We start from the raw sequence: 14,005 nt of genomic DNA, 5'->3' as shown, positions 1-14,005 counted from the left end.
TCCCAGTTTGTTACCTAAAGTGACTCGTTAGGCTCACTGTCATTGCCAGCCTGAGGCGGAGGGTAAACAAGGGAATTGTATTCAGGGCCATTCGTTTTCATCAGCCGCCTCCGTGTACTGTGCAACGCTCGCAGTTAACCCCTTTTAAAGAGGAGGAAAGAGCCACCAAAGCCGCCCAGCTATTCTGACGCCGTTGGAGAGCTGAACGCCGGACCTGGGTGAGACCGCCCGGTGGTCTTTTGCGAGCCGCTCACCAGCTTCAGCAAAAGACTGAAAACTCACTTGTTCAGATCTCACCTAGACTCTGCATAGCCTACCCACCCCTCTTTCGCACTTATTGTATGCTGTGCATCCTGGCTCTTAATGTACGCACTTATTGTACGTTGTACGTCCTGGCACTTAAAATAGTACTTAGCGTTGTGTGGCATCTCATCCTAGCTATCTTTTTTGTATACAGGGAAGGGGTTAACCTAACAATTTTTGAACATCCTTACTGTATCTTCAGCGATATATTGTTTCTTCCTCTTCTGACAAATGTACGTCTGCTAAATGTCCTAAATGTTCTAAATGCAGATGGCCTCACCTTGGCCTCCCACAGCTGCTTTGGCAGGGGCTTGCTGACGCCTAGCAGACCCTCCTCATTAGACAGGGAGGGAAAGGAGAAAACTGCAGACAGGAAACACACACACACGCCGATAAACCATACAGGACCGGCAGGGGAGGTCATCATGAGGGTATCAGACAGTGAGTCGAGGATGTATAGATTAGGCTAGGCCGGTATCGCGGTGTCATGGTAGACCAGGGACAGAGAGACGGAGACACAGAGGGAGAGTGACAGAGAGAGACGCAGAGAGAGAGAAAGACAGAGAGACAGAGACATGTATAGAGATACAGAGCGGGAGAGCTGTTGTTATGACACAGATCCTGGGGGAGCTCGCGACTCACCATCTCCAGTGCCGTCGACCTCCGCCTCATTCCCACCGGCTGCAGTCCAGGACCACATCATCCAGGGGACAGAAGGGAGACAGAGGAAGACAGAAGAGCAGTGAATTAGTGGAAGACAACCGGAAATCAACCATCTGTCTCGGTTGAAGACATAACAAAACATTGCCCGGCAGGGAAATAAGACTGAAAACATGTGGTCATGAATGCGTACTGCATACTGCTTGGTAAAACACAACAGCTGTGCTTCCTTCTGGCGTCACCATAATACTCAGCTCACCGAGTAGGGAGACAAGAAAGAGATATAGAGGGATTGAGCAGGGAAGGGAGGGAGGTTTGCGGGTGTTTTTGAGGGGGTGGAGGAGGAGGAGGAGGAGGAGGAGGAGGGTGGGATGGTCTGGGGGGAAAAAGTACAAAGAGAAGGCCGTTGTTTCTCGTGCCACAAAGAGCGTCTTTCTCTTTGTGCGCTCAAGGAGGCCCAGACTTTTACTCCCATCCTCCCCTCACGCTGAGTCTAGCCTGGCAGCGGCGCTCTGGTCCAATCGACTGCTGTCAGCTCAATATACTCTCTCCCCCCCTCGCTCTCGTGGCCTCTCTGCCTCTGTGAGGGTCATTCAAGTCCTCGTCCGTTCGCGGGTTTCATCAGTGTAGATAACTAATTCAGTTGAACAGAACAGCAGCTATGTGTGTGTCTTTTGATCTCTGGTACACTCAGTGACTGTTTCACTACATCTATCTATCTATTTTTATCTATAAGCCGCTTTTCCATAAACAATGTGATAAGTGTTTTTTGCCCAAATTGCCCATGCAATTCTGGTGAAATTGCACATTGAGAGAGATGAGACAGAATGAGAGAGCTGCCGGTGGAACCATGAACCAATAGTCTGAAGTATTAGAAGGGCACTCTAGTCTGATGCGGTCTGGTTGTAGCAGGGGCAGGGGCGGGCTGAGCGACGGACCTGGGACAACTCGGAGGTTCAAATGGCCCCGCTGCGTTCTAGCAATCGACCGCCTACTGGGCGTAGCGAGGTGTGTACAACACAAAACACCTGCGGGCGCCGCGGTTTACCAACAGAACAATGGCCCGCAGGCCTCCTCGCCGTCACGGGGTGGTGGAAAACACACACCCCGCAACGCACACATAAATAAAGCCTTGGAGGAGGAGCACCTGAGCGGCCGGGCTAATGCACGGTTTATACTCGGACGTGTCGGTGACTCATCGCTGTCAGTCCTGGCCGGGTGTTGAATTAATCAGCTGGGGGCTTAGCCACACACACAGCCATCTGAGTATCCTGACACGTGCTAATATGGGATCCGGCAGTCCTGCTATGGTTAAGGGGGGGGGGGGGAACGGCACAGAGACCGGGCCGGAGAAACCGAAGGGGGGGGGGGGGGGCGTCTCGCCTTCGTTAAGGAGACGGAGAAAATGATTTGCCCAAGTAGACAAAGCTGTTCGCTGTAACCAATCACGCGCATACTACCACTGCTTCCGGCAACACGATTGGTCGAAACAAACACGGACCTAACGAAAGAGCTGCCCCTTTCTCCTGAATTTTTGATTGTCTGCCATCAAACTTCAGGTTGGGGGAGGCTGATTCGTGAGATCCGATAGGTGTTGACAAGCCCCCCAGGGCTCCCACCTCCTGCTCCTCCTCTTCCTCCCCCAGTGTGCCTTTGGTCTGCTGCCCGATTCTGACTGATGTGATTGCGTGCATTCTTTGGTGTTCAATATGTGGAAGCGAAGACTTAATTCATACGGTGTGCGGTGAGGTAATGTTGTTTGTGTAACACACAAATGACATAACAGAGGGCAATCACAACCTGAACAACGGGTATGAATATGCACATTTTTAAAAGTATTTTACAAAGGTAATTTGATTTACAGCGCATGTCGAAAGCAACAGAAGTGCCCCTGCAGTGTATACTCAACCCACCCTCCAGAGCTAAACAATACCTTTTATGAGCAGACCACACCTACCCAACCCATGCAGCTCTCCATGGGTGGCCCACAACCAGCCATAGTCTGACTAAAGGGGCCTGCTGTGACCTCGCACTGTTCCACTGACCCCCATCCCAACATGGCTGCCATTACAAGATTTACAGGGCTGAGGAGGGGGGCCTCCACAGATCATGGAGGACCTGACGGTTCCTCACACCCACACACGCATGCTCACGAGTGGCGGGCGCTTGTAGGCGGCCACGCCCCCCTGTAGGGCTACGGTGAGCCCGGGGGAAAGCGTCGCGAGGGCTCGAGGGCCCGTAGGCACCGGGCCGCGGCAGCGCTCTCTGTTTGTACTTCAAACTCACACTTGGCCTGGGTCTTAAGCCAATATCCTGTTCAAACGTGTTGGCTAAACAAAGAGAGTTGTAATCCAGTAGGCTGAGGAGAGAGCCCGAGCATCGCTTCATGCCTCGTCAGCTACGCCATCTGATAAAAAAGGTGCCAAACAACGTCCACCCCCCCGCCCCCAATCCAAAAAACAGGAGCAGAAATAAAAAGGGGGAGGGGGTAGGAGACGGGGAAAGGACATAACATACGCCAAACAGACAAAGGTAAAGACCCAACCGAATGCAGGACTTTAACAGAGTAACTCGTGGCTGTAGACAGAGCAATACAGCCCCAATCAGATCACTGATCCTGGCGGTTTGAATCGCCATCAATGACTCGGTTGATCTGGGCGGATTACGGGAGGACAGCCAATGTGTGTGGATCGGCCTTGATGATCCCGCTACCGTACAACAGCCCAGCCCGGCCGGGGGAGCCGTGCTCAGTGGACTCTGTTAATGAGTGACGGAGGGAAGAGAAACACAAACAACTCATAAAGTATTGTGTTGGCTAGGCGGCGGGGCGGCGTTGTGGCCCCAGTGGCGGGGCGTTGGAGTGCGGCAGCGGTTATTCAGCGCGACCGAATTGGTTTCCTGTTGACTTCCGACACCCGTCCTCTGAGCCTCCGGGCCACGTGTATGTGAATGTGGCTCGGTCCCTGCGACAGGGGGAACACTCTGCTGTAGCCGGTGGGTGGGTGGTGCCAGGTCCACCGTGGGCTTGGAGAGTTCTAGAGGGCCTCTCCCTCCCATGGTGCTCATTATATTGTTCAGGCAGACACTCACCTAGGTTTTAACTACTGCAGGGCTACTTGCACTTTAGGGCTTCAATGGGCTCTGGTATTGAAGCCGGGTTTTTTTCGTGGCACCTTTGCTTTGGTGAAAGAAAACAATTTGGGCAAGAACCATTTTTGTTATGGTGTTGCAAAGGAAAAAATAGGTTTTAAGCATTTTCAATACGTTAATGCTGGGAACATCCCTTCATGTTACTCATTAATGCATGCCAATCACAAGTTGCATTATTTGAACCCACTAGTTAACGCCAATAAGATCACCTTATTTGTAATAATGTTTTTTTAATGAATGCGAAAACATTGTTGAAGCACACCTCCAGAATCTGGTGGTTTTTGCAGCTGCGAGCGACTCAGCACCCAGTGTGCATACTGAGTGTGCAAAACAACGCTTGCTCTGCTGGGTTTTGCATTGTATGCCTGAGGAAGTAGTGGAGCACCCACAGAAGCCTCAGCAGCCCTAAATATGCAGCGATTAAAACAATTTGAAGGGGAGGTCTGTTGGTGGCAAATTAAGATTTGGCACACCATGTTTCTACAGAGAAGACAAATGCCTCCGCTCAAACTCTGGCCAGATGAAGCCTTATTAACATATACAAGAGAGCCCCTCGATTGCTTAATTTACTCAAGCAAGTGAATGCAATTGGGCTGCACAAGCTCCCTGGTTGTTCCTCCGTCTCCTTCCCCCTCCTGGAGAACCCTTGAGCATTCCCCGCCTTAACAAGGAGCCCACTGCACAGGGGACCTCTGAATGTGCTTGAGTCGGTGCATTTGCGTTGTGTTGTGTTGGTGGATGCTGGGCGTTTCTGTTTTAAGGTGAACGTGAGACCTCCAGCGAGGTCGGAGTCGGACTCACCGTTGGGGCGCTGGGGCGGCCCTCGTCCCATCTGCTGGCCCATGCCGAAGGGGTCCTGGGGGTTGGGGTTCATGACGCTCGTGTGGAGGGCCGAGTCCGAGTTGGTCCTGAGGAGGAGGAGGAGGACCAGGAGGAAGAGGAGGAGGAGGAACAACAACAAGATTATGCAACGTGTTTTCGGACGGAGGCCAAAAAGATGGCTCTAAGACCAGAAGGTCAATGGCGTCAGCATTGTGTTTTCTACCCACACACAGAACTTGTTCCACCTGCAGGCGGCACGAGGCCTGGTGAACACATTTTGAAGTGCACACAGAGTGCCTTGACAAAGTACTCGCCAGACACTTGGAAATCTAGCAATGTAATGCACAAGTATTATACATTTTTCACACTTATATTTTGTGGCCTTTTGCTGCAATCATGTATAAAACATGGAGTAGGCTGTCTCACAAAAAAATGAGACCCACAGATCTCTACAATGTTCTTCTGGGGCATATTTTAATGATTTCAGCTTTTTTGTTCATTATCAATCAACTGTTTGACAGGCTAATTGCTGTTATAATGCAGGTGATATCATTTTTTTTAAAAAAGGTATTATACTGAAGATTTCACACAATTAAATTAGGCGGTGTGAAATATGTGCCGAACTCCGGTATATAATTATTTAAAGCCTACTTGTCATGATAATTACAAACAGCTTCTAATGAAGGTTATGCATGAGTCAGTTTACTTTGTTAGACATGGAAATGTCAGTAATTTGTACCGATATCACATTCCATAATGACCTGTTAATCAGACGCCTAGAGTTATTGTTGGAATTTAAATCCAAACACATTGGTACACCTTTTTATTTGAACAAGATTGCGGTTCCCTTCTGATTGAAAGTGAGCCAGTTTAGTGCTGTAGGGTGTCTGTTATCATTTGGCCCTATCAGGGTTACATAACTCCAATCTTGGAGCATTTTACTTCTGCCTTTGGAGATAGCACTGTTTCCTAAAGTGCAGCCAAGTCATTCCATGCTTTCTAGGAAACCACAGATGCAGGAAGACATAAGGCTCATCTCTTATCATTAGGAATAACTTGGATTCTCTTTATAATGGTCAAGATGAAGCATGTTTGGTTTGAGATACCAGGGTCTTGTTTTACAGGGTCACAACTTTAAATTAGATCCCCAACCTGAGATAATCAGTGACAGTATCATTGATCTTACTATGGAAATAAATATTTTGGGAATGAATGGTACAAATATTAAGCAAAAATTAAATAATATGTAAATAAACCATTAGGAAAAAGATTAAACAAGTCTGTTTTTCAGTTAAGATATTTCCATTATCTGGTATTTGAATTGCAAAACAAGTTTGGGGACAGAAATAAAATAAGGCTTGGATAAGAACGTCCAACATATCACAAGCATGAATCTGTTAAACGTTAATCACATATTTTCTTTATGTTTGGCTTCAGCCAAAGCCATCGTTTCATTTAAAAATGCCATGCTATATTTTGGTTTGTAAGTCAGAAGCTTCTCGATCACCAACCGACAATTAACCCCAGCAACAAGATGACACATGGTTTCAATAGTGCTCTTGAGGATCTGGGCCTACTGAACACACTCAGGTCTTCTCTAGTACCATCCATTAGGGCTCAAGGGCTTCATGTATGCTTAAATGCAGCCCAGGCCCTCTCCAAACGTCCATGTGATGCACTTACTGTTCCCTTACAACAGCACTGAGACCTGGGCGGAGCCACAAGGGGAACCAGCTATTATTTTCTTCTGCTATTTGCTATCAGCGGGTGTTTGACTTAACATGTTTATTTGAAATAAGGTTAACTGAGTTGGCCTCCAAAAGAGGCCAACTCAGAATACAAATAGAAGAGTTGAATATTTCTAGTTACTGCAATTATTGGTCAGATCGATTGCAAAGGAATCCGTGATTTCCTTGTACCTTGTTCAAGAATCTCATGCAGAGGCATATACATTCTGAAAGACGGGCACTTGAAAAGACTGAAGTAGGCTTAGGTAGGCGGAAAGATGACGCCGATGGGAATGAGGTGCCTTAAGGTTAGATGTGAAGGAGAAGCAGGTCTTGCATCCTAGGGCCGGGTTATTCAGAAAGAATTATTGATTAGTATGGAGGGAGAAAGAGGAACGACTCCGGTGAAACAGCGGACCACTCAAAGTCTTCCGTTCTCTTCACCAAGATAGAGAAGGAGGGATTATCAAGATGTTAAGAACAGGAGGGGGATTTACAAGAGGATATATTAACCAGTAAATTATTGAAAAAAAAGAGTGAGATTGCAAAAGGAGAGAGAAAGGGCCGTTCTGGGGTGGTGGGAACGGGAGATAAGCGCGACAAGCGACAGATAAAGTGAGGAACACCGATGGAGGAGGAGATGAAAGGCCATAGGTCACCTGTTGAGTTGCGATATTAATCTAAACCCAGGACGCTTCTCCTCAGTCCATGTCTGCTGATCCCTTCAAAAACACAGGAGGAGAGAGACACACAGACACAGATAAAGGAGAAAAGAACGACATTTAGTGAATGAGAGGTGGAAGCCGAAGGACAGGACTCACTTCCATCCCAGAGTGCACAAAGAGGACAAAAGAGCATGGCGAGGGGTGTGTGTGTGTGTGTGTGTGTGTGTGTGTGTGTGTATATGTGTGTGTGTGTGTATATATATATATATAAATGTGTGTGTGTGTGTGTGTGTGTGTGTGTGTGTGTGTGTGTGTGTGTGTGTGTGTGTGTGTGTGTGTGTGTGTGTGTGTGTGTGTGTGTGTGTGTGTGTGTGTGTGTGTGTGTGTGTGTGTGTGTCTTATGCAGCCCTTGACATTTTTAAGAGGAACAAAAAGGCAACAACCAAAGGAAATCCAAAATCCAAATAAAAATACACGAAAACAAAGCATGAAGTGTGAGGACCAGGAAATGTGCAGCAGGGGACCCTTTAGGAACATGTATCCCTGGAGTTCATTACAAGCTGTTCTCCCAATGGGAAGGGGGGGAAGTGTGAGCAGGATCATGGTTCACCAGGGGTTTGCGTGCAGCGGGGAGAGACTGCGTAAACAAGTGTAGTGCTGAGGCACTCAAAAGAGACCAAATAACGACGGCGTTCAAATCGCGGCCGAGTCGAATTCTCAGATGCGTGTTGCAATGAAAGAAGAGTGAAAAATAAAGAATAAGGTCATGATGGATGCAGAGCTCAGTCTGAAGGAAGATGATGCGTGTGGGGGACATGAGCCCATCTCCTGGGCTAAACCACATGTTTGTGCAGGACTCCTCGTTCTCATAACGAACGGTCTGAAAGACGTAGGTAGTGGTTTTCATACCCGATAAAAAAAAGAAACATCAAATATACGATTACTATTGTCACTGACACAAAAGCCTTCCCTCACCGTGAATGGGAAAAAAATTCAGCTAACCGTTTAAACTCTCTTTGTCATCTGGCGTTCAACATCAAAAAAGGAAGGTGACCGGGAAAAAAAACAGTTTTGGCAACAAACGTCGACCCCTTACTATGAAAGAAAGGTGCTGTCATCGGTGAGCCCAGACGCGGGGGAGAAATTATGGGCATCCATGAAGAAGCTGTATACACGCGGAGCCCATTAGTACAGGGATCTGAACCGCTGTGCTGTCTGGGCGACCGTCTTGTTTATTTAAGGGTTGAAATGAGTCCGCTGGGTATGTGCAAGATGAAAACACCACTGAATCCTCCCCCCTACAGCAGACCCAGGGCAGGGCTCCCCCCCGGGGAACGCTGGTTCCCCGGGGTCCTCTCCAGGGAGCGTCTGATTTGGGTACTGGGTCCCCGGGGTAGGTGAGTAGAAAGCTGGATAAAGAGGGAGAGAAGGAACGTGGGACTTGGAACAAGACTACGACCCAGGCCGGGTGACCTGGCACAGCTTGGGTCCTCTGGGACAGGCTGGGGGTTCAAGCTGAGGTCTAGGCCCTGAGGAGTGAGTAATCAGGCCTGGGCAGTACACTCTTGACTTTCCCCATGTATTCCAACTACTCCAGACTGATTACTGATCCAGAACACACAGCAGACTGAGATGGGAAATTACAGACCGCCGTAATGTGTTGAAAGTCATTTCAATCTTGCTAGTGCTCTCACCGTTTTCTGAGGTTAATATACAAATCAAACTTAGTGTAGGTATACTTCAACCACACTAATGTTTGCGAGGTAATGACAGGAGGATGACACCGTTCATTTCAGGTTTGTGATTCTATTAGGATCATATAGCACCTAATCTGGCGCCATTTGCATCCAGATCCACAAAACGCCACGGCAAATAAGTGATACTGTACTGTTCAGTATTGTGTTAGCACACAATACTGTGTGCTAACAAGACCATTCATAGTCCGAGCTTGCGTACGAATGCAAAGATAAAGTCACGGCTTCCTCGTAACATCAAAGACACAGCATCAAGAGGGGGAAAATATATCAAATAAAATAAAGAGACCACCCTCCTAGAGCTGGACAGACCATAAAACACACGGGGCCAGACTGCTGAGCCACAGGGAGGTTAGAGGCTGTGTGAACAGCCCAGTTCCCCCTACATTTCTGTCATGCCTGACAGCACCAGAGCACTGAGCGGTCAGTCTTCTGAGCATTCGGATCGGCATCAACACTGAGAAGCTGGAGCCACGGGGGGCGGGATCAATCGATCACAAACATTCACCGTCGACGGGTCAAAAAGGAACCCGCCATGGTGGAACAGAGTGATGTTTGCCTCTGAAAAAAACCCGCCATCACCCATTTACGGCTGCCCTCACAGGGCTTGAGAATAAGCCGGTTGTAGGGAACTAAATGCAGTGGCGAGTTCCCGCTGAGTATCGTGGATTGTAGCGGATACGCTGAGAGGGTTCAAAAGGATTTGTGGCTCCGCTCCAGGGTTGAACTGGTCGTAATCCAGGGAAGATGTGGTCGGGGATATAAACACTTCCTGCTCAGCTCTCCTGAGAGAGAATGCTGCAGGGAATCTGCCACTGCAGGGACACTAGGGCTGGAGATTTGTTCCAGGAAAGAACATTCACTTTTCAGCGATCTCCATGCAGGAGCACACACACACACACACACACACACACACACACAATGTATTGACAGTATTTTCAATATGCTATTTATGCTATTTAATATGCTTTCAATTGAGACACATAAGTCAAAGTCTGTGTGAAACTTGCACTTTTTCCCCTTCTCAATCTTCTCTTGAGGCGTGGGAAGATGGAATTTTCATTCTCGAGACACTCATCATTTTACAAATAGGCTTGAACACATGCATGCAGTCAGGAGGAAACAAAGTGCATATTTGAAGAAATAACAGCCTTTTGCTGATAGCCGAGCCACATGGGCTTTAATTTCCTAGGCCTATGTTTATTAATTAATTTATGGCAAAACATTGCACTGCGATTAATGGATTCTGTTTACATTGCCCTTTGCCCATGCCTGTAGCCAAGGATCAAGCTCAGAAGAACTGCATTTTACTATTGATGTCTTATGACATCCATACGCACGCCCACGGCCCAGAAATCAACCAAGCCAGGAAACAGCCAGTGTGTTTGGAGTAGCTGATACTAGGTATGATGCTAAGGGCTGAACTAACCTCCTTAGCCAGCGGTAAAGAATCAAACAACCAACTGACAACCAACTTTTACAGCCTGGGCCAAGGAGGAGTAGTAGGACATGCCAGTGAGAGACAGCCGTTAGCCAAAGGCCCTCACTGAGGGGGGGCATATCCCTTCTACACACTGGGAAGACAGGCTGCTTCCCGAGGAGACTTGGCCTACGAGGGCATGACATAACGGATGGCAGCCACGCAGGGATAGAGATGATTAGGGAGAGAGAGACGGATAGATTACAAATAGAGATAGCCGCAAGTGGAACACATTCATTTGTGAATTCTGGATTGCACTTTGTTTTTCTTTAAAGTGCATACAAAACTGTAAATGGTATATAGTGAAAACAAATTAACCTTGTGCAAAACGAGGAAACATTAAGCATGAATGGTTTGGATTACATGCATGTGTCATTATTTGGCACAGCCTACATTGTTATGAATAGGTAATTACACCGGTTCAAATATTCATATTTGATTCATCTGCAGGGAGGAAAGAATGGATTAAACAACGTTATTACCTCATTCATGCATACAACAGATTTACTTTACTACTTTACTAACCCGCATTGAGCATTTTCTTTTCAAACCTGAAAAACATATCCATTTTCAAAAGTGTCCGCTTTTGTCTCGGGCAATCCCAACGAATCAGGTTACAAAACAGGTTACAGACTCGCACGTTTAACGACTTCCGGAAGGGGATATTGGAAGATACGGTTAGGTCAGTTTTTCACACGTTGCCATGCAGAAACACGCCCACACTGAGCGCCCTGATGTCTGCATCAGGTGTGGCAGCCAACCTGTTCCATTAGCACAACAATGATCCCAGGGCGTGTACCGCACTCTCTTCCCCTCTGCGGTCATGTTCCTGCACACCCAACACGGAGGCTGGCAGGCCTCCCGCGTACGGTGTGCTCTACATATGTCAGGATACGAGACACGGCCCGCACGGTGGAGGAAGGCCAGGCAGCCGTTCAGCACACGGTTCGAGAGGTAGCAGCGAGAGGGGAAGAGAGTGGCCAGGGGAGGGGCCTGGCAGCTCCTTTATTGCAGAGCTATAATTCACTCCCCTGTAAACACCAAGCAAAAAAAAAAAAAGGAAAGCAAATCCAGTAATTACAACGACTGCTTGGGGTAGGTGCAGCCAGGCAGCTGCAGTGGAAAAAAGGGGATGTTGGCCAACACTATGTATTCAGCGGCAAGTGTATTATCACTGGCAGTCATCAAGACACATTTCTATGATTTCGACACTGTAAAGAAAACGAAAAAAACTGAAAAAATAGAAAGGAATAGGGATAACATGACAACGTCACGATGGCTCCGGGGCCCGACCTTTAGACCAAAGGGGTGCCGTCAAACACCTTTTGTTAAACACCTTGAACAGGGACCACAGAGCAGCTTCATCAGGGGGGACAACAGACACATCTCAAACCAAAGGGGATGCATTGGCTTTGGCACTTTAGACATTAAGTCAGACGAACCGGGGTTCTGCCTCGGGTTAGGTGACGAGTACAGGTGATGAAGGAATCGCTGCATATTAACCACGGAACAGTAAACAAGCAGCAAACAGCGAGGGGACAGCTGCGATGGCAGGGTGATCTGGGGGGCTGGCTGCAGGCTTCACTCACCTTCTCCAGTTGTTGTCCGGGGGCGGGGACAGGTACGCCGTCGCGTACGGAGAGCTCTCAATGTGGACTTTGGTTAAAGAAACACACTGTACACTAATTACATAGCGTTTCTCTTATGACACAGGCGCAGTGATTCCATCATTAACGTCATCAGGTGGCAATACAAGGAACTGGCAGAAGGACAGACACAGAGAGCAAGGAAGAGATCAAGGCATATGTAATGAGCAAAACCAAAATCTGTGCGGTCGCAAATCAACCACATCAGAGAATGGAGGCCTTACAAACAGGCCTGTCATTAAAAGTCCACAGGCTACAGTTTGAATGTGTTGCGAGCGAGAGAAAAAATTATTATGTATGTGTGTCAGTGGATGTTCTCATTTATAACGGCGATTGGAAGGCAAGTGTGAATAATAGTGTGAATAATATAGCAGCACTGTTGAAAGAGCCACTGGAACAATGAAAGCATTATGCTTCCTGCATGGAATGCCTGCAGAGAGTTCCTGACATTGTCTCTGCAAGGGTAGGACTGCAGCCCAGAGAGGAACTCTGCGGCTCCATGCCGTCTTAAGTCATCGTGTTTCGGGAGCCAAGCTCTTGTTTGTCTGTGGATAAATTAGAAATATGTGCTAGTGCATGGTACTGCCTCCTTGATGACACATCTGGTAGGGCTAAGCCATCACGACCTATCCCTCAAACCACTCCGTATCCCTGTTCCCCAAGAGAGAAATGTACGCTGTGTAGAACACAGAGTCTTATGTTTACGCCAGGGCGAATGAAACAATCTTGTCAAACAGGTTATATCACTGCGTGATGCATTCTTGCACAACTATGATTGTAGATCAAACCACGTTTGACACCACAGTAGAATAAATTATGAAACATTCTTGAAAGAGAAATCTTTCAAGTTTGTCTCTTTTCTGTGAGGCTCAATTGACCAAGATGGCATATATTTGGTTCAAAATAGAGGAGGATAATGAGTAAATAATTGTTTTGATTAAGAAAATTAACTGTTGCAAACATTTGTATTTCTACTGAAAGTGAGAACTCCATTTACAATGTAAACCCTGGCTCCCCGTAAACATATATATATATAAAATACATGACATATTCACACACATATATATATATACATATATATATATATATATATATATATAGCTTCGGGTTAAAAGGAGAAGCATCAGGCTTTCTTCAAGGCTTGCCTCAAGCTTCTGGTTCATGATTTCCCCTTCATTCAGACCGTATATTCAGTCCATTCACCGCACCATATCCTGCTCCAGTCCGGATATCCTTCCTACTCATACATTTTCAAATGCGTCACAGTCCCCCGCCACTCTTACAAGGCCATGTCTGGACACCAGACCGGAAGGGCCTGATGCCTACGTTGTCTGTATGATACTAGCTAGCTAGCTTATCCTAGCTAGCTTTGTTGTATACAGGGAATGGGTTAACCTGGCGATTGTTAGTGCTTGGCACTTGTTTCTATGAACATCCTAACTGTACCGACAGCAATATTGTTTCTTCTCTTTCTCTTTCTTCTGAAAAATGTATTTATTGTAAGTCGCTTTGGATAAAGCGTCTGCTAAATGCCCTAAATGTAAAAAACGTTAATGTACTTTCCACCAGAATACTGTTTCGGTGCATGTATGAAAACCTATAACACTGAAGCGAATAACCCAGATCCATCACAGTCCAAAAATACACAAACGCCAAAGCTATGTAACACTTAGCGTCAGTGTGCCGACAGATCGCTAGGGAACCTGGTTTCAGATGGAACCAGTTCTAATGACCACGAGATGGTGGACGGCTGGCGGTTGACAGTCGGCCACCAAGATAGAACGTTCCGGACTAATGG

The 14,005-nt window shown here is 47.2% G+C and overlaps 1 protein-coding gene across 2 annotated transcripts in view; it reads right to left on the bottom strand.

Annotated features, from left to right (window-relative positions):
- Positions 1 to 14,005, bottom strand: part of crtc3 (CREB regulated transcription coactivator 3) — a 34,439-nt gene that overhangs the window by 12,019 nt on the left and 8,415 nt on the right. Inside the window, exons 4-8 of one of the 2 annotated variants that reach the window (XM_079736435.1) lie at positions 12,151 to 12,212; positions 7,322 to 7,384; positions 4,915 to 5,021; positions 946 to 984; positions 584 to 666 (exon numbers count right to left, since the gene is read on the bottom strand). In XM_079736435.1, the coding sequence (XP_079592561.1) occupies positions 584 to 666; positions 946 to 984; positions 4,915 to 5,021; positions 7,322 to 7,384; positions 12,151 to 12,212 (354 nt within the window). The remainder of the gene's footprint in view (positions 1 to 583; positions 667 to 945; positions 985 to 4,914; positions 5,022 to 7,321; positions 7,385 to 12,150; positions 12,213 to 14,005) is intronic. The other variant, XM_079736436.1, reaches the window with a different exon arrangement.

This window comes from Pollachius pollachius (assembly GCF_949987615.1).
Source record: "Pollachius pollachius genome assembly, chromosome: 5".
Lineage (NCBI taxonomy): Eukaryota > Metazoa > Chordata > Actinopteri > Gadiformes > Gadidae > Pollachius > Pollachius pollachius.
Note: the sequence above shows the minus strand (reverse complement) of the source record. Positions and strands in the feature narration are given on the sequence as shown.